At 36.2% G+C, this 26,969-nt stretch overlaps 1 protein-coding gene across 1 annotated transcript in view; it reads right to left on the bottom strand.

The window, feature by feature from the left end:
• Positions 1-26,969, bottom strand: part of Erbb4 (erb-b2 receptor tyrosine kinase 4) — a 1,078,513-nt gene that overhangs the window by 169,863 nt on the left and 881,681 nt on the right. Inside the window, exon 20 of the mRNA XM_057755450.1 lies at positions 14,641-14,826. Coding sequence (XP_057611433.1) covers positions 14,641-14,826 — 186 coding nt within the window. The remainder of the gene's footprint in view (positions 1-14,640; positions 14,827-26,969) is intronic.

The following is a 26,969-nucleotide window of genomic DNA, read 5'->3' as shown; positions in this document are numbered from 1 at the left end:
CAGAAAAATGAATATCAGAGTTGATATTTTGGGAAAAAGTCTCTGTAAGAGGTTGAATTCTGACATCCTAACACAACACAGCATGTTTGTACCTCGTAAAACCTTCATCTTGTGGGATCAAGGCAAATGCTTTTAGCTGCTGTTGTTTCCTCTACATACGCATGCTTTATGTTTCTTTATCCATTTGTTCGTTTTCATCCATGCTCCCATTGTGGAGCTCATGAATTAATTTCTCACTATGTAAAAAACATCATTAAGCACCCACTATGCCTCAATCAGTTACTTTACACTCATTAACTAACACACGTACATTAACATCTACAACTGTACCAGTTAATAGATAGCATTGTTACCATTCTACAAATGAAGAGCTTCGGTTTTAGAAAGGGTAATTAGAAAAAACCCAAAATAGAGTGCTCTGTAGAACAGCTACATTCTTAAAAACTGGGGATCCTAGTACTGCTATTCCTTTGATTTTTCTTGGATTCTGTTTAGACCGTTGCTTTCATTCCACATGGAATTCTTCATTCTCTTTAATAAATAGGAGCATCGGAAAGTGTTCCTCAAGTCTTTGGCTTTTTCCTATGGAAGGGAGATCTGCACACATTTATAGCACACATAATTGGCGAATGCCTCAGGCAAAACGACAAACATAGCACATGGCCTGCAGGTTGCTGGAACAGTTTCCTCCGTGCTGCCTGCTGGGGCGTCAGAGTGAGGCACTGCTATGTGGCTTCTCTGGACATTCTTTCTTTACATCAGTCCAGAGAAACTCCTGCCTGGTCCTTGGTGGCCACTGTAGAGTGAAAGAGCAAGGGTGCTCTTCAAATCTCATCCCCTCTTTTCTGTGCAGCTACTGAGTTCAGTGGAACCAATTCAGATGAAATGTTAAGGTCTCTTTTGTGTCTGTATCATACTTAGTGGAAATTTAGATTCTTATACTACTATACAAATGTCAGAAAATGACCTAGGAGACATAAAGCAGTGAATGGAAATAATAATGGAGGGATGGAGTAAGAAGAAGAGAGAGAGGAAAATGCATGGGGAGAGGCAACAAGAGACAGGGTGAGAGAGACAGAAAACACAGAGACAGAAAGCAAAGGAGGGAGAGAAACACAGAGATAGAAAAGGAGAGAAAGACACATAGACACACAGACACAAAGACACACACACATACACATACAGAGAGAGAAAGACACACACACACACACACAGAGAGAGAGAGAGAGAGAGAGAGAGAGAGAGAGAGAGAGAGAGAGAGAAGGAACATTTTTTATCCTAAGAGACATAATTTATCAAGAAGTACAATTCAGAAATACTTTATAGAAATAAAAGCTAAGACAAAGAAAGGGGAAGAAGACATCTATCCTAGCACTGTGCTTTGCAAGTTGGCTTGCCATTTTCATTGGTATATCCTTGACAAAATGTTAATTGCTTGTTTTTTTTTTCCAAATGATTGTATACTAAGTTAAAATGATAGTCTTATAATCAAGGGAGCACAAAAGAATGGGAGAATCCAGTTCTTTTTAAAATTATACTACCAATAATGAAATATTAGAAATGTCTGAGGGTTTATACTTTGTCTTTTGACTCAAATATTTCAAGACGATCCCAGGAAGTTCCATAATAGGGTAAAGGGTATATTATTTATACTAAAATTGTTGATAAATATTCTAAGTATTACTGAGGTCTTTCATCGTTATGTATATAGTTGGATTAAAATGGATAATACAAGCTATTTGAACTTAGGGTATTTACACTTCATTTATTTATTCAATAAACATTGGATTTATTTTTAAAAAAAGAAATAAAAGCTAAAGAAAGCTGGCAAGGGCTCTTTATTTTGGGAGTCTGCTAACTGTTTATTAGATGTTAACTAGAGTACTTGCCATTCATTTTAAGCACTAGTCATAATTATGTATTTATAACCATATTATTGGAAGAACTCCCAATTAGTATTTTTTTCTTTTGTTATGATACAATACCATGACCAAAAGGAACTTCAGGAGGAAGAGCGGTATTTCATCTTAGAGTTCCACTTCATAGTCCATCAGGGGAAATTCAGGGCAGGAACCTGGAGAGAGGAGCTGATACAAAGGCCTTGGAGGATGATACCTCTAGTTTGCTGCTCATAGCTTGCTCCACGTGCTTTCTTATAGCACCTAGGACCACCTACTTAGGGGGTGGGCATGCCCAAATAAATCATCAATCAAGAAAATGCACGAGACACTTGCCTATGAGACCAACTTTATGGAGGCATTTCCTCATTTGAGATTCTCTCTTCCCAAATATTTCTTTAACTTCTGTCAAGTTGACATAAAGCTAGCCAACACAACCTGTTTTCCCCTAAGTTTAATGCTCATAGCCAATAATACCATTGAGACCATCGTTTTTATCTCATAGAAACTATCAAATAGGCTACTAGGTGATCTTCGTACCATGCAATATTTTGTATTCTGTGTCCTATGTTCTCTACTACAGTAAGAAAAAGAAACAATAAAAGCATTTAGATGCGCATGTCTCGTGTTCAACTGTCTTCTGAATTTTGCTTATATCCTGTAGCATCATTGATGAGTAATGCCTCAAATCTGCTTTCAAATTTCCAATTGTAAAGAACATAAATTTGACATTAAGACATGCCAGTGAAACACATAAGTTCACTTCCTTGGCACTAGCATATAAAACCTTATAGATTCCATACCCATCTCCTTCTTATATATCTCTTGGCTTTCTGCTTCTTTTATTCCTGGGAAAGGTGGGAGTCAAGTCAAAGGACGGCCAGACCTTCTGCGTCTTGTTCCAGCCACATTGCAGAACTGGGAGGGTGACCTGACAAGCTTCCACCAAGATTGGACACGGAAGCAACATTTATTCTGCCTAGATTTTCCCCATCGCCCACAATATTTAAAATAAATCTTCCCTTCTATATATTCAAGAATATATTATTAATGACCAGCACTCAATCAGGAGCGTTTGTCTTTGTGTGTTAAAATCCACAGAATCTAATCAAATTTATCTACTGTATCGGACACTGAGTAAATATTTCTAGAATCATGAAATCTCAACAGGGAAAAAATATACCTCATGTAATATTCTCTTTGTAAACATCTCTCATTCAGAGTGTTGAGAAAATAAGCTGCAGAATAAGGCAATATATATTTTTCCTGTTCATCTTCTATGTTCTTTAAAGATAAGAACATTTAGAACTACCAATATAGCAATTTCTGTTGACAAGAAATTTAAGTATTACATTGCAATGGGGGCTTGTTTGCAGATAAAATTCCCCATACTAATAGTCTTTAAAGTGTTTCTTAATTTATAAATTGTTTGTTAGATTCTCCCACTGCTGTCACCAGTTAGGAAAACAAATCACAAAAACAAATAAACTCACAATCCAGGACTCCATTTTAGCAGCAGCAGCATTAGTCAACTTGAGAACACTCTTTGCTGAGCTGCATTTTTAATCATCATTGTAAGTCTCCCTTGTCTACAGTTCAGTTTCTTTTTAATCCATATGGTACCAATTTCTCAAAAACTTATTGTAGGAATATTAAAATTTTCAATCTAAATATCAAATTAACCACCAAATAATACGGAACAAATCCGCATGGGCTTTCACAATTTCCCTTTTAAGTCTTGATATTCCAGTTACCTCTTTCTTTGTTTCTTGAGAGGAATAAATTGTTTTTAATATTGCGTTTTATAAAGGACATGGAATGCACGGGTGTCCCCCAAAGTACTTGACTTACATGGCATTGAAAAAACAATCATAAGTTGGAAAATTTCAATATTTGAGCAACAATAATAAAAATTGCTCTGGGCTGAACTTCTGGGTTTTTGTATCATAGTCCACAGGAAAAAAAATTACAGCCAAGTAATAAACCTGGGAACTATGGGCTTATAATGGAAATGTTGACAGATTCTAGCAGGTGCTGCAGTAATATCTTGAATCTTATTTAGAACAAGTTTCCAATAAAGTTTCTCTAAGGCGGTCTTCTGGGGAATTTAAGTTAAGGAAAAAAGAGGGGTTTTCCATGGCTTCCTCCTCAATGATTGATGGGAATGCGAGAGATTTGTGACCAGGTGCCTCTGGGCACCTGTAAATAAGATCATGGGTACCCTGTAAAAGGAGAAGAAGCATGCAGAAACTTCTGTCTTTTAAGGACCCACCAGATATAAGCTTTGTTTCATAGGATGAGAGTCACCAAGCAATGTGGACTATACTGGTATGTTTTCAAGTTTGGCAGTGACTCACCCTTGTTTAAGAATGTTCTATAGACATTTTGCCTAGGAGAACAAAAACAAAGACAGTTGCAATGAAGAAAGTGGTTCTAAAGTTTCCAAATCATGCCACTGCTAAGGATAAACTGTGTTCTCCCTCCTTCTACACACACTTTTAGTGTAAGGTAAGTGATGTATGTAAATTTTTATATTTCAAGTTTTATCAATGATGATTATAAGTCAGTACCATTTCCTACTTTAGGAATCCAGTTGAGTACAGTCAATTTGAAGTTGCGATATTATCCCATGCCTAGTGCTATGCAATCAAATCACCAAAAGAAAAGCATCATGTAGAAATTCTCAGATGATGCTGAAAAAAAAAAAGACTGTGGCAAAATCACACAGCTCCATGCTCATTAGTTGTGTGACATTGGGCATGGTTTCCTAAAGTCATAGTATTTTTCTATACAATGTGCAGAATATCAACAAAGGTGATAGTAATAGTAATAATAGCAAGCACCAATATTGACTGGCAGACTCCATGAAGCACTCTGTTAGGCTAAATGTCACTTTGTGTTGAGAATTTATAGTGGGCATTCCATGACTGAAATGTCACACATAACTTCACATCAAATATTAGCTGGCTTTATTCATACATGATTGTTCCTGCTCTACAAACAATACTTGACTAAATAAAAATGAGAGTAACTACCTTCCATTAGTGCTAGTGATAGGCCTTGTTACTGTGAATCTATTAAAACCAGACTATCACAAGGCAACCTGCTGATTAGTATTGGTCAAGGCTGTCTATGAATCAGGGATTAAGTGGAACTCATCCTTAGAGATGTATTCAGTTCATAGAAGTTGTTCACATTCAACACGACCCCTGTATTCTTCTAACTTTTTAATAGAAACTAAGTAGTTGCTCAGCAAAAGTTGTAAGTTGATACATTCATCTTTTAAAAATGTGACATCTAAGATCTCAAAGTAGAAAGTTAGTAGCTGGACTCACCATATATATTTTTAGTATAGGAAAGTAGAGGAGCAGCCGTAACAATTATACGTAGCATACATATAATTGAAGTATCATCGAGTATTGCCTTTGTTTCCAGGTGCTCCCAGAGTAAGAAAAGACTGATATCACAGAAGGAGCCCACACATATTTGCCAGAATTTTAATGGAAATTCTGAAACTTGTGTAGAAAAACTGACTTAAAACTATTCTTTTGTTTAGCATTTAATGGATTCTTGGAGAACAAGTTCTAATTCACTTTTAGTAGAAAATGTTGGTAAATGTTAAAACATACACAAAAGTTAAAACATATAGGTTAGGAAACATTTTTTATTTAAACTACAAAATAATTCTACTTTGAGGACTTAATTCCATATGAATTTAAACTACAAAGGAGTTTATCACAACATTTTTGGCTTCCACCTTGTGCATTGCAGTTTTCAATAGAGCAATCCCATTAGTAAACTGTCCTGTGCTAATGTGCTTGCTTGGGGCAATAGTCATCAGAGTTCCTGGTTCTGGGCCTTGCCAGTGTGGATGATGCACCAGGAGTGGGTGATGTAGTATTGTAATTATGCAATTAGCCTTGTCAAGGCATGGAACACAGGGAATAGCAGGAGCGTGAAGCTTGAACTGTGGCGGGCTGACAGATGACTGCCATTAAGTGCATCCTTTGTTCACTTTGGGATGAGCAGAGACTGAGCTTGGGCAGAGGCTCCTTAATGAAGGATAAAATCCTTGACCCTCAGCTGCACTTGTTCATGTGCTCATAATCGCTCAACTCACCCCTCCTTTCTACTACACATATATCTGCTCATCTCTCACCTTAGACTGATGAAAAGTAATGAACTGTTGTCAACAAGCTCATTGTAATCCATCATGTTTAGATGATGGAAAGTGAAATTTTGTACAAACATTGTGCAGCCTACGACTTCCCACCATGACAGTTATTGTTCTTAATATCCTATGCTCCTTTTAACATGAAGAAGGTTAATTGGATGCTGTAGAATTTTGAGTACATATAACTAACCTATATTCAAAACATATATCCCTCCTACATATATTAATATTTAAGATGTATATAATAGCACACTCAGGTATGTATATATGTATACAGGCACATACATACCCTAAAAATAAGTTTTGGTCATATGACACTGAATGGAATTAGTCTAAATTTCTGAGCTTTCATTCAAAAGAAGCTTGGCATTGATAATTTACTGTTTGTTCTCACTCTCAGGCCATGAGTGCGTTTATTCCAATTTCCTTCCTTGCCCTTTGGATATCACTGAACTGTTGTTTTTTGCAGACAGAGATCTGCTAAACCACATCTTTGTGGTCACTAGAGGGTACAGAAAGAATGCGGATGTCCCCGTTAAGCATATGTAAGAGTCCAACCATTGCAACTAGATAAACTCTTGCATTCCTCTTAGGTCCCATAACAATACATTCAGGTTTTTCTTCATAGGCCCCATCCTGTAATATTTTTGTGTCAATTGATAGAGGATATCTTGTGAAGAAACATGGCTAAGTTCCTAATACTACAGGAAAATTGAGAGTCCAGAGTATTCTATGTCATGTAAAAATACAAAGCCCAAATTCTAAAGATAGTTTTAAAAGGCATTACTCAAATGTTGATTGTGTTAAAACTTGGATGCCATTAAATACAAGGAAGTGGAGAGGCACAATTTTATGCCTAAAAGCTAAGCAATGAGAGAGGGCTGAGGCCAGAACCTTGACATAAGTTTAAGGCTAGCCTGAACTATACAAAGAGAAAATGGTTCAAAATAAATTGGGAAAAACACTTTAAAAGGTGCTAGAATGTCATGAGGTCACAATACTGCTTTGTTTTCTGGATAGAGTGGTGGTCTTATAAATGTACACATGATCGGTCTTCACAGAACTACATCTACAGGAAAGAATGCAAATAAACTCATGAGGTCCAAGGAAGCTCTCATCCATACAATTTTTATATTCATAAAAGTATTCTATAATTCATCAAGGAACTGACTGAGAAACAAACAGAACTTTTTTTACTTTCTATTAATCTATAATTACTTCAAAGTTAAAAAAAAATATATTCATTTAACTTCCTACAACAGTTGATTCAGGAGGGACATGGCCAGGTCAATTATGCAAAGAAGAAAAGAAGCGATTAGTCTCTAGTTCCTCTGTGAGTTTTGGTTTCTACAAAAATCACTGTGTTTTATCCTTTGTTTTCATTATCTGCCGAAAATGCTGGTCTCATCTCGCCAAATTACTGTAAGTGACTTGGGAAAGCGGCACTGCATACATGCATCTGAATGAACATGAATATATTTCACACCTTACCAAGAGAGCAGTGCTGAAACCCCCACCTACCTCTACAGCACTGCAAACAAACACCCCAGGGGGGCAGTAAACTGAATATGCCAGCCCTGCTACTTTGATTCTGCATTTGAGAAAATCACACTGTTCCTCAAATCTGCCAAGATACCAAGCCTCACATAATCATGACTAATAGATGTAATTGTGAACGTTTTACACACATGAAGTGTAATTTAATCCATTTGGATGGGATAGTTTTCACTTTCTCTCTCTATATATAAACAAGAAGAAAAAAAGAAAGTACATTAAAACTACCAGCTAAAGCATAATAACTTCAGAGAAAGGAAGTTTCTGCATGTGTATAGTGACTAAATGAAAACCTTTGCTGTTTACAGAAAAGAGGAACTTACAAACTGAATTAGAATCACTCAGCAGGCTCAATAATGCCACAGGCAAACCAAAGGGGAAGCTTGCCATCCTATAGGCTAGATGTGGAAAAGGCCTAAATGACTTTGCTAAGTGAGAAAACTTCATATTGCATGCAAACCTCGGGAAATAATTAAGCCCCCAGTGCAAGTCTGGGACCTGTGCTCCAGAAACTGCCACCATAAACTCGGTTTCCATTGGTAGTATTGAGAGTCTCTCTCAGCCCTTATTTTCCTTCATATATCATCCTCCTTTAAGGCAATGAGAATTCGACTCATAAATAAAAAGCAAGCAATTATTTCAGGGAGGGGATAAACATGATTCAAATCCAGCCAGGAGCTTTATCATCAGCTTGGGAGATGGTAATGTTACTAGACAATTTTACACAAAGATGGAGAGGGGATATTGTTCTTGTAGAGGGGAGGCTTTAAAAAGTATTTGAAAAACAGAAAGTAAGCCATCTGACTCATCTAAAATTCTATAGGCAAAAAAGTTCATTATATCATACAAAATTATCTCAAAAGGCATACGATCTCATACTTTTTAGACCTCACATTTAATGCTAACAGTGTAGCAATTTTTTCATCTATGATCCAAGGAGACCGTAGTCTTGCTGCAGCTAGGCTTGGGTGGGATTGCCTGTAGGTTTATTTAAATAAGATGTGTGGGGAGCTCTGAACTCTCTGTCACTAAGAAGAATGTATCTTAAATGGCCCCTGTCATCTGGTCTGGCATTTCCAACACTGGGGCAGTCACGGGACTTACAGTTGGTCCCCATGAGACACTTAGTAAGGAGATCTCAGTTTCTATGAAGCATCTCAACATCCTCTATGGTGGCAGACAGAGTGAAGAATCTGGTGAAGTAATACTTCATACTGAACAGACATATCTTAAGAAAAATTCAGATCTCTTCCCGAGAAGACTTTCTGACACTGTTTCCTGTAATGACAAAGACTCAAGCACTTCACTAGGGTCCCTTGGGTCTCACTTTTCTTTAGTGCACCCAGCAAAACGCTTTAGTGACATATCAATTAGCACACCGTGTTTTCTGTTGTGAATGTATAGGAAAGTTTCCATGTTTCTAGTCTGGGTTTAATATCTAGAAAGGATTTCTTCACTGTGAATTCCTGGGGAAACCTCCAAAGGCTTCTCCCAACACTCAGGAGATAAACCTCACTTAAGTTCTGTTGTTTGAAAAACTGAATTTATTTATTTTTTTATATTTGATAGTAGCTTTTTTTATTGGTTACAAAACCTAAGCCCATATACAAAATTAGGAACTCGTTTAGATGCCTTGTTTGAAAGAACACTTTAGTTATTTTTAAATAACATGTGTACACACCCAAGTTCAAGCATTGAGTTGCATGATTTCCACCTCACAAAAGAGTAAAATGAATCTCACTACTCATGTACTGAGAATGGTAGCTAGCTGAGATGAAGAATATGCTACTAGGCTTAACAATAGTTATTTCACTACATATTTATTTCTAAGCATCACACGAAATGTATTAAATTTTTAATAATCAATCATACTGCAATAAATTTGGAGCAAATACTCTGGGTTTGTGCATAGCTATGCAAGTGGGCCAGTAATTCTGTTTCGATGCTGTATTAGGAGGTCTTTCTGTTTTCCTTCCTTCTTTTCCTTTTTTCTTTTGTTCTTTCTCGTTCTCTTTCCTTCATTTTTTCTTTTCTTTCTTTCTGAGACACTCACACAGAGCCCAGACATATAGATGTGATAAAGAAGGGCTCTATTTTTCTGAGGCTCATAAGAGAAAACACACACAGTCAATTGTGTACTTTCATTCCCCTCTATCCCTATACAGAGGCTTGAATGAGAGTTCCCTAATAGTCTTGGGCTTTTGATTATTTAGTACGTGGTGGAAATGTTTGGGGGGTTTAGGAGGTGTGGTATTATGGGAGGAAGTATTTTACTGGAGGTGGGAATTTTAAAGTTTTAAAGGATCATGATATAACATTTTAAATAACATTTTTTTTACTTATATATGACATATATAAAGCATGAAAGTTCTCTTAGTGTGCATATGTGATATATCACACAATTAAACATCACAATAGCATTAAAATTTTATCCATTCGACTCTAGAGAAAACAGATTAAAGCTGTTTCTAGTTCGTCTAAGTTATTGGAGATGACAGGTGGTGGCAGTGAATTAGAGAGAATAAAAGCTCCTCCTTCTAAATTCTGTCATAATAACCTCTCGTTTCTCAATAGGAGGAAAAGTACTTTTCGGTTTCTTGGTTACTATGTCAGCCTTCCTGCGTGGTGTATGACAAGGGTTCCTTCATAGCTCAGCATGATGGTAAAGTAAATATGTCAGTTGACCTCATCTAGGAGGTGCTCAGACACTTGGTTAAACATGATTTCAATGTGTCTGTTAGCAATTCTGTATGTGATTAACATTTGATTCAGTAGACTGAGGAAAACACATTGACAGACCTAATTTTTCAGGGAGGAAGGGGGTGGATCTAGTCAGGTATTGATTTGGGGAAAATAAAAAACCGGACTTCTGAGAAGGGACAATCTCCTTTGCCTTTGAATTTAGGAATTCATTTTCTCCTGCACCCAGGCTTGGATTTGACCTGAAGCATAGACTTTTCTATGACTTTGATATCTCAGGGTTTTGGTTGGAATGAACGCAGACACGGGGTCTCAGATCGTTGAATTGGGACCAGAACTGTAGAACTGGGTCTTTTGTATATCTAGGGTTCTCATCTTTCTGTAATACGCAAATAGGTCATTCCTAATAAAAACTCTTTCTATATCTATATGCACCCTGTTAGTTCTTCTTTTTAGGGGACACCCTGAATAATATACTAATGTGTGTTTTCTTATTAAAATCATGACTCCTTCCTGACTAGACAAGCACTGCAGATAATCACTCACTGAGAGCCAACTCTCAAATATCTAACTAACTGATAGGAATCTGAAATACACAAAGGCCAAAAGTCACTGTAGTGAAAAAGCATTGAGCAGTGGGTATCTGTGACATAACTGAGGACATCCGCATTGTGAAAATCAGTTTTCACCATTAGCCTAGTTTATAGCGAATCTGAAGCATCCCTGGAGGTCTGTACTCTGACCTAAATTTTCCTACTGAACTAGAATTATACTTCTGATTGTCTTAAAATATCTGTCACTTCACTTGAATATATGTATTCCCATTTAAATAATGTCAGTAAAGATAAGAAATTATAAGCTAGCATCCCTTTTATGCACAAATGGCTATAAAATAAATCTCCATATCAACTTTTAACAGTGGATTTTCATTTTATGATACAGAGCCTAGTTGTAACACCAATGTTATGAATTGTAATTTAACTTTTTTGTCTTTTATTTTGCCTTTATGAAATATGTTTCTCTGTCACAACACAATGAAAGCACTACTCACTCAACTGCTATTCATAAACTTCTAAATGATTTTAGTTTTCATTAACATATTAAGTGTAACAGCAGGCTGTGATGCTCTGATTTGGTAGTTTGTACACATATGCAATGAATGAGGAGGTCTTATATGAAATCTGGTCTTAAATGAAAGACCTCAGAAATGTCAAACACCAGTGTGAGCTTTTACTTGTATCAGATCTCCAGACTTGAAGTTCATTTTTATTCATATAAAATTAAATGGCTGGATCAAGGAGAAGTTAGTCTCCTGTCACTCCATGTAGTTTGTGTTGGAGAAAAATGGAAAAGAGTAAAGAATGAAAATAAAGTCATTGTTACTGTATACAGTTAATTCTTGGGAAGATAATGTCTATGTACAGACAGAGAAGGAATGGATTTTTTTCAGACAGGACTCTGATTTCCTTCCCAATTATCTTAAATCAAGAGAGGTATGCCTTCCTTCTGTTTCTCCTCCCGCCAACTCACTCCACAAAGAAAACTGAAGAGGAGCTCAAATACCATTTTTCATGGAAGATAGAAAATCAGACTTCATTAGCTTTAATTAGAAACATTATATGCACATAAAAAGCAATTAGATAAGCTGGGCAGTGGTGGCACATGCCTTAAAATTCCAGCACTTGGAGGCAGAGGCAGGTGAATCTCTGTGAGTCTGAGGACAGCCTGGTCTACACAGTGAGTTCAAGGACAGGCTCCAGAGCTACAGAGAAACCCTGTCTTAAAAAAAAATAAAGTAAAATAAACAAACAGAAAGAAGATAAACAGAAAACATAGTGAGATAAACAAAGAATGGTAAACAAAAATCAATTGTGTAATTTCTAAACTTGTCTAAAAATCATGCAGACTTCTGAAGTATGCAAGTTTTCTCAGGAGACATAACTGCTGGAATCAATTATCAGAAAAAATATTAGTAAAAGAATCTGTCATCAAAACTGAATATAAAGTGTGTGGGTTAAGTGTTTTGGCTGGTTTTATCCCAATTTGACACTTGCTAGAGTCATTTGAGAAGAAGAAACCTCAACTGAGAAAACTATCATGAGCAGCTGGTTGGTGGAATAGTCTGTAGGATATTTTCTTGATTGATGGTTGATGGGCGAGAGTGAAGATCACTGTGAGTGGTTTCACTCATGGATAGTTGATCCTGTGCTGTCTAAGAAACCCAACTGCGGAATCCAGGAGGAATGACAGGAATGACTGAGAACGCAGCCGCATTCATGGCCCCTACTCCAGTGCCCACCTCTAGGTAGCCACCCTTGTGTCCTCAGTGAGGGACGTATAAGTTGTGTAATGAAGCAAACCCTTTCTTCCCAAAATTGTTAGCCAGGGTGCTTTATCACAGCAATGGAAACCTTACTTGCAACAGTAAAACAAATCATGAATTAATTTTAATCATTAAAGGAATAGTATGTCTTTTAATTCTATCACTTTTTTGAAAAAAATTCTAATCTTAAAATTGGGAGCCCACCAAGGCCAGCTGGACTGGGACTGAATAAGCATGGGTTGAAACTGGACTCTCTGAACATGGTGGACAATGAAGGCTGATGAGAAGCCAAGGACAATGGCACTAGGTTTCGATCCTAATACATGAACTGGCTTTGTGGGAGCTTAGCCTGTTTGGACGATCACCTTCCTGGACCTAGATAGAAGTGGGAGGACTTTGGTCTTCCCGCAGGGCAGGGAATTTGTACTGCGCTTCAGTATTGAGAGGGAGGGGGAATGGAATGGGGGGAGGAGAAGAGGAGTGGGGATAGGGAAAGGGGAGTGGAGGGAGGGGGCAATATTTGGGAGGAGGGGGAGGGAAATGCAAAACGGGGACAGGTGGAAATTTTAATTAAAAATAAAAAAAAATTGCCTTGAAAGATACTAATTAGACTATGAAATGCCCCTTATAGGTTTGTGTGCTGAATCCTTGGTCTCCAGCTGATTCCATGTTGAAAGTTATTGAAACCTAAGGGGGTTGGTTCACCTAGAGAAAGTCAACCATTCAGTGCATTTCTTTAAGGCTATACCTGGTCTCTAGTGCCTTTCTATCTCACTGCTTCCTGTCCATCATGAGGTGAAGAGCCTCCTCTTGCAAATGCTCCTACCACCACTCAAGCTCCAATATAGAACTGGCCCAGAACCTGTGGAACTAACGACTGCAGAATCTCAGAAACTGCTGGTCAAAATATGTCTTTCCTTTTTAAAAGTTTTTTTTCTTAAGTATTTTGGTTGCATCTATGCAAAAGTGACTGATACGGATCAGGATGGCTGGAAATATATATGTGTACACACACACTCACACACATAATTGTGAGGAGTGGTAACTCATTTCCTTTCAATATTTGATATTTTATATGTCCAAGTATTTTGTCTGCATGTATGTCTGTTGCCCAAATGCATGCAGTGTTCGCACAGGCCAGAAGAGAGTAACAGATCTACTGGAACTGGAGTTATAAATGTGAGTAGCCGTGTGGGTGCTGGAAATGCAACCCAGGTCCTCAGAAGAGCAGCCAGGGCTCTTAAGAGTTCAGCTGTCTCTCCCGCCCCACCACTGATGGACACTGTTTGACAATTACCCCCTCCACTAAAACTAATGGTTTATAATCCAACATGAAAGACCAGGGAATTTTCTGCTGATTAAATTGCATATTAGTAGAGCGCCAAGAACAAAACCAAAAAACAAAATGTGACAGAAACTCTCACAGTTCTGAGAAAGGTCTCAGAATTATGAAGAATCTTGGCCTATACTCAACAGTGGTTCCCAGATGCAACAACAGAAGCAACAAAACTTAAGGCTGTGAAGTGACAGGTGAGATGACTCATTGTATAGAGGTGCTTAGCACTGAGGCTATCATTTAGAACACTGATAATTCTATAGACTATTTTAATAACACCAAATAAAACTTAACAGTTATGACATTAAATCTTTACTTTCTTGGTTTTGTTTGTAAACTTGACTACCTTTTTAAAAATGTCAAACAAGTCCAGCACAACAATTATTCCTCCTGACTAGTGTGCTATGTGTTTTGGCACCTAGTCAATCTAATATTGAAACCTTAGAAAAATAATCCACAAAATATATATGAATAGATTATATGCTCAACCCATTGTCTACATTGAAGTACTTACAATAATATGTCATTTAACATAGCAATAGAATTTATTGATATTAAAAGCTTAAAAGTCATGGCATAATTTCAATCATCATATTCTTCTAGATCAGGAAATAAACTCCCATATATCATTTTCACAACAAATGACAGCACTTACCTTAGCAATCTGGACACACCAGTTCAACAACAGCTGTGATCCTATGTTATCCTTGTGTTCATGGACATAGTCCAGCAGGCAGCCATGGGGCATCAGCTGGGTAACCAGCTGGATCGTGGGGCTCAGGCACACGCCCAGTAGGCGAACTAGGTGTGGGTGGTCCATGCTTGCCATGATCAGGGCTTCCTATATCAGCAACAACAACAACAAAAGCCATATATCATCATTTCAACTCCGTATTCCTCAGCATTTTAAATCCTTACATTCAATGAAAGGTGTGTAGTGGTTTTAAAAATGTGAGCCAAATATAGTGCTTATGCCTTTCTTTCCAGTCCTCAGGAAGCAGGTGTGAGTGAAGTTCTGTAAACGTAAGGCCTGTTTATTATATATACTGAGTTCTAGGCCAGGTAGGGTTACATAGTCGGACCCAGTTTCAAAGAAAGTCCTCAGTAGACTCAATTAATAATGTAAATATATTTAGTAAATAATTTCATTCCTAGACTGATATAATGAAATAAAACTAAGCAATAAATACTACAAAGTGAGCAATTCAGTGATAGAATGCCTATCCAATAGATCAGAACCTATATATTTACTTTTTATAAAATAAGCAAAAATAATATTTAATTTTCTGCCAATTTTGTTAAAATGAACACTACACCAGACACTTTTACTTTTTAATCCAATCTCTAGAACATAACTATACAAATGTGTTACTCTCAAGAGCAATAAGGTGACCCTAACAACTTATCCATTATTTTGAGTTAGCATATGTAACTGAGATATATAAATTCTAAAGCTGCAAATAAATAATTGCAGTCAGTATGTTTAATGTTGATTTATAAAGAAGAATGACAATTTTAAGATTTTTTGCTCCAATATTTTATGCTTACTCAAATATATTTCATTTTTTTAAAAAATTAAAGAGATGTCTCACTCATCTTACTCTTACAGAGTTTGAGAACTAAGTGAAACTGAAAAAAAATTATCTGGATCAATTTCTTTATTTGATGAAATGAGAACCAAGTCCCATTTTATTTCATATTGATATTCTATCAAAGAAAAAGAAAATACAACCATATGGTAGTATGTAGTGCATTCTATAATTAGCTTCTAAAGATATTACAAATATCAACACATCGCCATAAAGAATATTCTTTTTCTTTAATGTTTGATATGGTCCTTTATGGAACAAAGTAAATAAAACAATATTCTACTCCTATGAAAATCATAATAAACCTTTGGTTTTACAAAGCCACATACTATCAGAAACATAATATTTATGTCAGTAATAGTTAACATTAGTTAAAAATAATCTGACAAAGTAGGATACAATACTATCAAATTTTAAGACACAGTGGATCAAAACATGCATGAAAAAATTAAAAATTTTAGTATCATCCCAGGCATAGTGTGCATGCCTTAGATCCAGTATTCAGGAGACAGGACCAGGTGCCACCCTGATTTCAAGGCCAGATTGGTCTACAACTCAAGTTCCAGGCCAGCCAACCAATACAGAGAAATCCTGTCTCAAACAAACAAACCAACAAACAGATAAATAAAAATATCATTATCACAGGGGATACGAAAAATTGGTGAGATGGGTCAAGCTAAAATTTATTACAGAAATAAATCAAGTCTAGATCTTTGGCTCATTATTTTATAAAAGTTCTTTCACATCAATAATATTTTCTTTTCTTACAATATATTCTGCTCAGTTTCTTCTTTCTCATCTCCTCCAAGATCCTACACTATTCACCATCCAGTCAACTCTGCATTTTTTCTTTCTTTTTTTAGAAAACCAATGGCAAATAAAAGAATAAACAAAGAATAAATCAAAGCAAACAGAAAAAGAATAAGCACAAGAAACTCACACACATGCCGAAACACACACACAAGCACACACACAATCTATAGAACTCAAAATTGGATCCAGTTGACAGTGGTTCTTGCCTTTAATCCCAGCACTCAAGAAGCAGAGCAGGTAAATCTCTATAAGTTTGAGGCTACAGACTGAGTTCCAGGACAGCCAATTCTACATAGAGAAACTGTCTCAAGAAACAAATTTTAAAAAAGCAAAAGCAGCAACAAGCAAACAAATAAATGGAACCCAAGCAAAGCATTATGGAGACAAAAATACCACTGAGTTGGTTTTGTGTTGTCCTTCTATGCTGGGCATAGGGCCTGACCTCAAGAGTGGTTTGTATATCCAGTGAGATTCCATTAAGAGAACCAACTTTTCCTTCATGAGAAGGTGACACTTGGAAATGGAGATGGTAGTTCATGTCTTGTCCCCTCTCCATCCTGGGACGTCATTTGGCTTGGATCTGTTCAGGCACTGTTCATGCTGTAAGTCTCTGAGTTTTTATGTGTGTTAACCCTTTTCTAGTTTGAAGGAACTCTGTGATATGTCTCATTCTTAGACTGGAAAAATGCACTACATAGAATATTATTGAGATAACCACATATGTAACATATAGACTATATATTAAATAATATTATGTTCATCTTAAATATTTCAGAATAGCTTTAGTATAGTGCAATATTCAAGAATATTCCTTGATCACTCTTTATGATGATTGAGCAAGCAGGCCAATGGTTTATAGGGGTAGAGAAAGAGGGAGAAGATTATTATGTATCTATGTTTATATTTGTGTAATACATGCACATACACATAAAGGATTCATACACGTGACAGATTGCTACTAGTTAATTCAAAATTACAGAATGTTTATGATATTATTCTTCAATATTTGTGTCTTTAAAATTTTTCAAACCTCAAAGTAAAGAATAAAGCTGTTCTGTGTTTTTGTTTATAATGACATGACAGAACAAATACATTAAACCCAGTTTCTCAGAAGGAAACTGAGAAACAACTGATGTCACACAACAGCAAATGCTTAGGTAGTATCAACAAACAGACACTCATGGAGGGAGAAGTTGATTCCAGCAGACCTGTTTCAATGCTCACTTGGGAACACTGAGGTAACAGATCTGCCTCTATATTGTGTAGTGGCAAAACAGGATTTTGGATGTGACTGTCAGGACAACAGTCAGAGAAACAATTCTAGGAAAGAAGATGAAGCATAGAACAGGGATCATCATGTCTCAAACAACTGATTAGTTTTAAGCCTTTTGTGGCAGTAGCTGAAGCCACTGTTTTCCTCCTGTCGTCTAAGAGGAGTGAACCCTTCAACTAACCCTTCCATTTGTCTCTAGGAACCTGGTAATTCATGGAAAAATTCATGTGACTCTATGTCTGTCTACAAGGTTGGAATATTTTACTGTCATTTACTGTGTAGTTGAGTGAACATTTGAAATAAAGCTATGCAGTTATAATTATTTTACAAATATGAAGGTCAGCTAAATTTAATATTATTATTATTTTTTATTATATTATTTAATGTAGTATTAACTAGTTGTGTTCATAATATAAACCTGAAGGTTTCTTCACCAAATTATACATGTGCACCTATGTAAAATATATACAACACACCAACAACTGAGCAAAACATTCACTCAGATTAAATATTATAATTAATTAAGTATTAAATTATATATGAAATGGTAGATAACTAAGCAAAATTTATACTGATTGTATTCTACTTATCACTCTCTTGATGGATCCTGTTTTTTTCCATATGTTATTGTATTCTGCTTATATTACTCTCTTGATGGATCCTGTTTTTTTCTATATGTTATCATTTCTGCTTATCACTCTCTTGATGGAGTCTGATTTTTCCTATATATTAGTATTACTAGGTTTAGGACAATGTTCCAAGATCCTTAGTGACTTGTGGGCATGAAAATGTAGCAAGCATATATATGAAACTAACGTAGAAAGCAAGAACCTTTGAGATCTTCTTGCACATTTAAGTCAAATTGAGACTCTCTAATTACAGAATAAACCTTTGTAAACATTGTTTGATCCTTATTTTGACCATGTGACTAGTCAAAAGAAATAGACATTCCTTGCAAAACAAATAGGAAACTGAATCTCAATGCCTTATTCTTCCAAGGGATTGGCTTTGTCTGCAGCAGGATCAGTTTACAATATACTTTCTCATTAATAAGCAGCTTTGTTTCATAAATACTGTAAATAGTTTCATCAGGATTTTACATTGTAGACATTTATCTTGTTAGCAACAGCTTCAAATACCTCACATTAGCAATAATGGAATAAAGCAAGCCAAGTTACACAGTTACTGAAGACCAAACGCAATCAAACAACAGACTGGTGAACGTAGGTAAACTTCATTCCTGGAAATATACTTCAGGAAAAGACAAAGAAAATAGCTTTCTCTGACTTAGTACAGTACATGGTAGAGGCATTTCCTAAGGTGGAAAGAATGGTAGAAGAAATACTTTGAGATTATTATTTTTCAAAGAATGAAGTATATAAAATGGCTGTTTTCCTTCTACAATTCAAGGAATAATGCTAATGCCATTCTCATGTGCATTTGAAAAGTTTACATTGGATGACTTCTCATGTGAAAATTGAAAGTTCTCTTTATAAAAATCTATTAGTAAGTCTTGGCAAAAAAGCTGGGTATGTATTAAGGAAAATTGCTCATCACACTACAAAGAATATTTGAAACTAAATTGCAGATAATTTGCATAATTGTTCTCTCTCTCCTTTTTCTTTTTTTCTTTTTTTTTTTAAAAAAAAGATGAACAAGACACTAATTGTAGGTTTTATTTTTTCATAAAGGGAATAGCAGATGGCTTTTGGAGGATAGGGGAATAGATAAAGAAAATAGAATGTGGATTCATTGAAAACAAGAAGTGGGCTTGAGAAGGGGAGAAATTCCAATATTTTAATCAGGGAGTGTTTGCTTTCAATAGATTACTCTGTTTTTAAATTAATAATGCCCTCAGTTTCTTATCTCTGCTGGTAACTATAGAAAAAATTTTCAATCTTATCTGATGCCACCAGAAAATGCCACCAAAGGGCAGTGGGATAAACATAACTCGATAGGTATTTTTCAAGAAAATAAAAATTATTCTGCCTTTGTTTTTCCTACAGCCTTGTAAATGTTCTTTTGCTTTGGGGTAAAGCACAGAGTTTTCCCATTGGAAACAAGGGAGACTACAAGAGGTGCATGGTAGGATACTCTAAAACAGGGATATTTTTCTTGATAATGAGGTCTGCTTTGAATAAGAACATGTTTTGAAAAAACCACCAAGGGACTCTGGGCTGCACACACAGAGCTCTGAAGGAGGTGCAGCATTAGTCTCTAGTCATGTTATCTGTATTTCTATTTTTCTCCTGAAGGGAAGTTGCTGCTGTAAAACCATAAAAGTGAGCAGTACTGTTTTTCATGCTGAGGCACTACTTTTGCTGCTTGAACTTGACTGATTGCGTCACACAAAAGAAAAGAAAAAAGAAGCATATAGCCACGTGATACATCTGGACTAGTTTGTTTAAAAATGAAATATTTTAACTTCAGCCAAACTTTCACTGTTTCATATTATGTTTATAGATCATTGATTCAATGCCCTCTTGTAGCCAATGGAGAAAAACCCATTGCATTAGCAATAAAGAAGATGAAAGGGGCAGAGCAAAACAAAAGATAGAAAGTGTGGATGTACAATGCAAAAGTCAGCAGGTTTGTGGACGCTTCACACCGATGATGTAATAAAAGAAATGAAATTTAAGCCACTTTCTTCATGTCTCGAATAAATAAGAACTTGTGTTATTAGGTGGGCAGGCTGAATTTTCCACATGGTTCACCTTACCACTTGGATCCCATAGTCACTTTTGTAAACATAAACAATTAAATCTAAGAACTTTCCAGTCCTTGAAGGCAATCACTTTTCTTTATACTGCTTCATTCATTCATCAGGAAGCCATTTATGAGATCCAGTATTTACCGCTATAACACTTAAAGACATCAGTGAAGAGTTTTACACAATGTAGAATTTTACTTTCTGTTTGTGGTTTCTAAGTTTTTCTGCCTCACTTGTTACAGTGGATTTCTTCCATTCTTATTTTATCTCTTTATCCCTTTAGTTACACACCATTCAATGAAATATATTCACTAAGGACCCGCTATGTATTTGTACGTGAATGATACTGTGTCTATCTACTATGCCATTTACCCATATGAAATCTTTACTCCACTGAGATACAGCCGAGAACTAGAAAACGAAACAGAAATGTGTAGGTCTGGCAGAACTGATTATAGAACAAAAGCACTTGAAGTCTGATGACCCAAGATCAATCTCTGGAATCCAGGTTTGAAAACAATAAAAGGGCAGATATAGTGCTATTTAAACAAAAGCTTGCTTAAAGATTAGAAGGGCAAAGCTAAGCCATTAGAGGTCAGGCAGTGAAGAAACGCTTTAATTCCAGGATTTAGAAGACAGAGGCAGTGGATCTCTGTGAGTTCAAGGATACCCTGGGCTATACAAGATCAATGCAGAAACCAATCTAGGTGGTGGTGGCCCACACCTTTAATTCCAGTAGTAGTAATTCACACACATCTGATCCCAGCACTAGAGGGAATATAAAATGGGAGGAGAGCGAGGCTCAGGCTGCTTAGTTGGCCTAGTCTGTTTAGTCAGCTTAGTCTGCAGTCGTCCAGCTTTGGTAGTTAAGGCTTCTCTAGCCGGGCGGTGGTGGCGCACGCCTTTAATCCCAGCACTCGGGAGGCAGAGGCAGGCGGATCTCTGTGAGTTCGAGACCAACCTTGTCTACAAGAGCTAGTTCCAGGACAGGCTCCAAAACCACAGAGAAACCCTGTCTCGAAAAACCAAAAAAAAAAAAAAAAAAAAAAAAAAAGACTTCTCTAGTGGCTTGGCTGTTTTGCTTTTCAGGTTTTCAGATTGAACACCAATAACTGTCTCTGGGTTTTTATTATTCATGCTACATGCAGAAACACAGAACCAGCTCCATGAAGCCGTCCCCTGGTATCCCCAAGATTTTGTGACATGTTGTGTGTGTGTGTGTGTCTGTGCACGTGTGTGTGCTTGTGCATGCACTTGAAATAAATAACAATTAAAATTTCCTACTAGGTATGCAAACAATTATAATTTATGTTTCTCCATATAATCATGATATGGAGAAAGTAGGCTACTATAGTAGACTGAAAGCTGGTGTTTGCTGAGCCCCTTTTAGATGGTGAAAGCTAAGGAAATCTGCTTTGAAGACTAAGTCAGGGATAATACAAAAGCAAAAATACCGAGCAATACCTGAAAGCCTGTCATATTTGAACACTCTCATATGCATGGTCTCATATGCATGGTGTTTGGCAAAGCTATATGTAATGGTTAGAAATGAGGGTGAAAATGTAGTTGGGCTTGAGATTGTCTAGGGCCTTGCTATGGTGGCGAGACTGGATTTTCTCATAAATATTTTGGCATCCGTTCCCCCTATGCTTCATTTCCCTCTATTATATCCTGACCTGACAGCATAGCAAATCTTTTGCTTTATCATATCATTTTATCCCCTTGATATTTTCCTTTGGATATTACTTGGTTGAAGACAACCCCCTTTATATTTATATTTGAACTTTCAAATATTGTTAGAGAAAATCAGAGATTCATGGGGATTTGCCCCTAATCACCTTTGAAAATAGTTTATTTATAGCTTATTATTGGTTCTTTATTCCATTATATTTAGACTCTACTTCTAATCAGAAAACAATCTTTTTCTCATCTAAATATCAGTATGCAAACCTCACTCAACCTTATTATGCTTTGTTCCCTTGAGATATAACTTTATCATTTATCTGTAGTAGGCCTTCACCTTCACTCGTTTTTGGCTCTTCACTGTACCCACAAACTTGTGTAAGCATCCCATATTCAAGAATGAAAGCTCTTTCATACTTGACTTATTTGTGTTTGAAGTATTTGCTGTTCTCACTTATACTCCATTACTTCACATTCCTGATATTCTGAGAGCATTTTTTTTTTTTTTGCTGCTTTCATGGTTATCATTAAAAATTGCTCTTGGTAAGATCATCAAATGTGTCCTTTCACAAAAGTCAAGAGGTCTTTATTTCTTTCTTAATTTTGTAAAGTTGTACTGTTTTATCTTACCAATTATCCCCGTTCCCTGTCACACCTCTGTAGCTGATCATGTCTTTAATTTTATCTTAACTCTTCACCACAATTATTCTTATTACAAATGTGAACATCTACTTTTTCCTCTCATATCTCATGTTTGGAAATGATAAAATGCTTTATTTAAATTTTTGCCCTTTATTTCCAATTCCATGTATTTATACAGATCTGTTCTCCTACCTCTCTGAGGCAGAAAATTTTGAATTTTTTTTCTGAAAAATTAAGGACTGTCTTAATTATTTTTAAAGATTACTATGATAAGACACTGTGGCCAAGACAACTTACAAGAGAAATAAGTTAATTTGGTGCTTAAGGTTTCATAGAGTTAGAGTTTATGATGACAGAGTAAAGGACTGGTGAGAGGAACAGCTGAGACAGAGAGAGGCAATGGAAATGAAGTGAATCTTTTGAGACTTCAAGACTCACCCTTCTGTGATATGCTTCCTCCAACAAGACACACCTCCTAATCCTCCCCAAACAGCTCCACCAACCAGGGACCACATAGTCAAATATATGAGGCTATGATAGCCATCCTCACTCAAATCACCACATGGGCTATGGTGAAACTGTTAAAACTTATGGAGTCAATTCCAATTCAAGTCTCACAACTTCAGTTTGAAGGAATAAATATCATATTTTCTCAAATAGAGAAAACAAAATATATTCTCGTCATGGTCTAAATATCCACCCTTCTAAACAGAGAACTATGCTTCACCCTTAGCCTGAGTTTTCCCCAGTTCTAGAATTTCAGCTGTCACTACTGAACAAACACAGCAGGTGTTGAGACGAGTGCACCTCCCTTCAATGCATACCCATTTACTTAAAATTTTCTGTTCAATGTTTATAATTGCCTATTGTTTCTTGAAAACAGTAATATTATCTAATATTTTCCATGTTTTCTTAGGAGATACTTTTACCATACATGACTTACAATAAAGACATAGTATAATTGGATAAATAAATAATGAGAATCCTTATTATTTATTTATCCAATTATACTATGTCTTTATACTATGTCCAAGTATCCCTTCTTGTCTAGTTACAACATCTCAAAAATCCACTTATATAACAGTTCATCTTGGCATTGATGTTACTGGACATCAAACGTAAGGCTAAAGTAAGTTATTTACACATAGGGCTTGCTTGACGTGCTGTACTCATTTTTTAAATGGCAGAAATATTTTTAATTCCTCTTTCTTTACTATCTTATATTGATATTTGGCAACTAGCTTCAAAAATTTGCATTTTGAATTCAAATTCTATTATTTCCATTCTCCTCTATCTGTAATATATTTTGTTCACGTACAGCTGAAATCCACATCCTCCCAAGCACTTTTATTTTGATTGCTGCTTGAGTTCAGGCTCACATCATTATTGTGCTTTTGTTTTTTTGGGTTTTGTTTTGGTTTTTGAGACAGGGTTTCTCTGTCCTGTCCTGGAACTAACTCTTGTAGACCAGGCTGACCTATTGTAAAGATTGTTATTTTGTTTCTTTGGTTTTGAAAACCAGTCTGTTTTTTGTGTACTACCTCCCCCCAAATAACTTTGACTATTCTTAAAACGTTACACAGATAATCTTAATAGTCTAGGAACTGAATAAACACTGGTAGAGTCATATTTAATAGGGTTAAAGTTGTAATAAACATCAGAATGGTGTTTAAGCTATTCTCCATGCTCTGACACAATGTTCTGAATGTTCTCTATACATCCTTTGTCCGTCTGACTCCATCTCTACTCTTTCCTGTCTTTCCATGTGTTCCAAGAGACTGACCTAATGGATGACAACTGTCCCCAATGTTTTCTGCCTTTCATTTTGGTTCAGCCAATGAAAAATAGCAATCCAAAATTGAAGAAAGAAGACAATGAAGGCAGTTCTCTAGCTAAAATAAAAGATTGTCAATAGGGCAATCTTCCCCTTGCTCATGCAGGCCTGCCTGTGATGTCATAGTCTTTGAGTACTTTAACAAATATTGTTCATGTATATTAAGCCTTCCCATGTATGTTTTTAAAAGAATCCTTGAATATTTTTTTTTATTTTTTCACCTTACTATATGCAATATGTGCATGCTGGGATTCTTCTAATAGTCATATTACACAAATATCTTTGTATAACAGCACTTGTTTGTAAAATGAGAAATTAGGGCACTGAGTGCAATTATATACCTTTATGTGATCAAAATCCATCTATTTCTATGGCAGATAGTTTCATCAGCTTTTATGAAAAAGGTTCTCACTCCATAATCCTAGGAATCTGTGAATATCAGCTTATTTGGGAAAATGGTGTGTGGAAGGGAGACTATTAGGATTTTTTACATTAAAGAGATCATCTCATTTTACAGGTACATTCCAAAATTACCACAAATATCCATAGATGAGATCAAGAATAGCAAACTGCAGAAGCAGAAGACAAATTGAAGAAAAGTAAGCAATTGGAGTGATGCTATCATAAGTCATAGAATACCTTCTGCTACCCAAAGCCAGAGGAAGCAAGAAGCCAATGGAAGCAGAGCTTTAGGAATGTGAGTAGCCCTAACTACCACCCTCATGCCTGCAGCCTAGTCTACAGAACTAAGATAAACATCAGTATTACCTTTGAAACCTTTGTGTTTGTGGTAATTTGTAACTCATGATGTTAATGCAGTTGCTGTTTCCTTTACTTCAGAATTTCTGGAAGAATGAAAATTGTTCTCAGTAGTTCAGGTAAATAAGACTGATCTGGGAAAGAAAAGTGAGGCTATGTGATATTGCCTCGATTTTATACATACTTTTAAAAGAGGCATCCTAATGAATCTTGTTTAACATGGTTGTACTCAGAGTCTAATCTAAACGATGCAGACACTTTTAATCACTTAGTAATTAGCATAGGATATACACTAGCTAAATGATATAGGCAAATAACTTATCACAGTGTACAGTGGACACTTCCAATTTTAGCTCCAATTGCAGTGTTTTATTAAGCCAATCACAGTTAAGGGAGTGAAATCGATTAAGCAGCAGAGGCCTTGCTGAGCATCTGGAAGAATCTGAAGCTATTGAGGTGAATGGTCTCTTGATCTTTCAAAGCCATGCAGGGTTGTTACAAATGCAGACAGAGAAACTCTAAAAACCCTCCACACACAATTTTCTTGTCAGTATGTTAGGGCTATTTAGGCCCAGGGAGAGCTACCAATATCTCTTTCTATTCTAACCTTAAACAATCAAGGAAAGTGGGGAGCCAGCCAACAGTAGCTTTTGGACTTAAAAGAAAACTCAAGAGCACAGATTTTTCTTTTCTAAAGAACTGTAGTTGTGACAATAGTCAATACCAACAGAAGTTAAAGAAGATAATAAAGATCAAGAGACAGTCATAGGATCTTGTACTCAGGTCATAGACACTTCATGACTTGCTGATTAAATCTAGTCATGCTATAGAAGGAACCCAGACTCTCACTGGTAACATCTCAAGATGAATGGAGAACAAGGTGAGCGAGCAAGAGTATGGATCTTATGCCAAGCTCTGCTGCATGCTAAAAGAACAAAAATACTTAACTAAACTTACTAAACCAGAAACAACTTTCCAAGCTATGGATTCTATTACCAGGGAGGAATGAATAAAAATTAACATCTGAGTAATGCCAGTAGCATTTAACAATTTTCTTTATACAAAAATGATTTTTTATGGGTTGGGGAAATAGTTCAACACAAGAGCACTGCCTGCTCTCACAAAGGTCCTTATTTCAATTCCTAGCAACCACATTGTGGCTCACAACCATCTGTAATGAGATCTGGTGCCCTCTTGAGGAAGACACCTGGTGGGTCAATTGTCCTCTTCATTTTAGACCATGAAACCCAATATGGACAAGTTCAACAGAATCACCATATAGGTCTACCCATGATGCTCATAAAATAAAATTTGTATAACTCATTAGATGAATCTGTATTTAGTCTTTGAGAGTTTTATCCTCCTTAATAAACTTCCCTGTTGTTCTAAAACCACACATTAGGAAATTCTGTGAGGTACCAACAGTATCTACTTACTGACTTTTGCCTGGAACAATGCTATCCAGTGTATCCAGGAAAACACTGAGTTTTAGGGTTTATCATGGTCAGCAGTAGGGCTGTGTATTAACAATGTGACACATTTAACATGTAAAAGCATTCAACAGGATCCTGACTTCACTGGTAGTCAAGGTGGAATTTGAATTTACTTCTCATTTTACAAATATCCAACATGTTTTTCCATTATATATTGGTAGGTATTTCAGTCATAGAGAGAACTTGGT

The sequence above is a fragment of the Chionomys nivalis genome, chromosome 2 (genome assembly GCF_950005125.1).
Source record: "Chionomys nivalis chromosome 2, mChiNiv1.1, whole genome shotgun sequence".
Taxonomy (NCBI): domain Eukaryota; kingdom Metazoa; phylum Chordata; class Mammalia; order Rodentia; family Cricetidae; genus Chionomys; species Chionomys nivalis.
The sequence above is the reverse complement of the archived record's forward strand: the minus strand, read 5'-3'. Positions and strand labels throughout refer to the sequence as shown.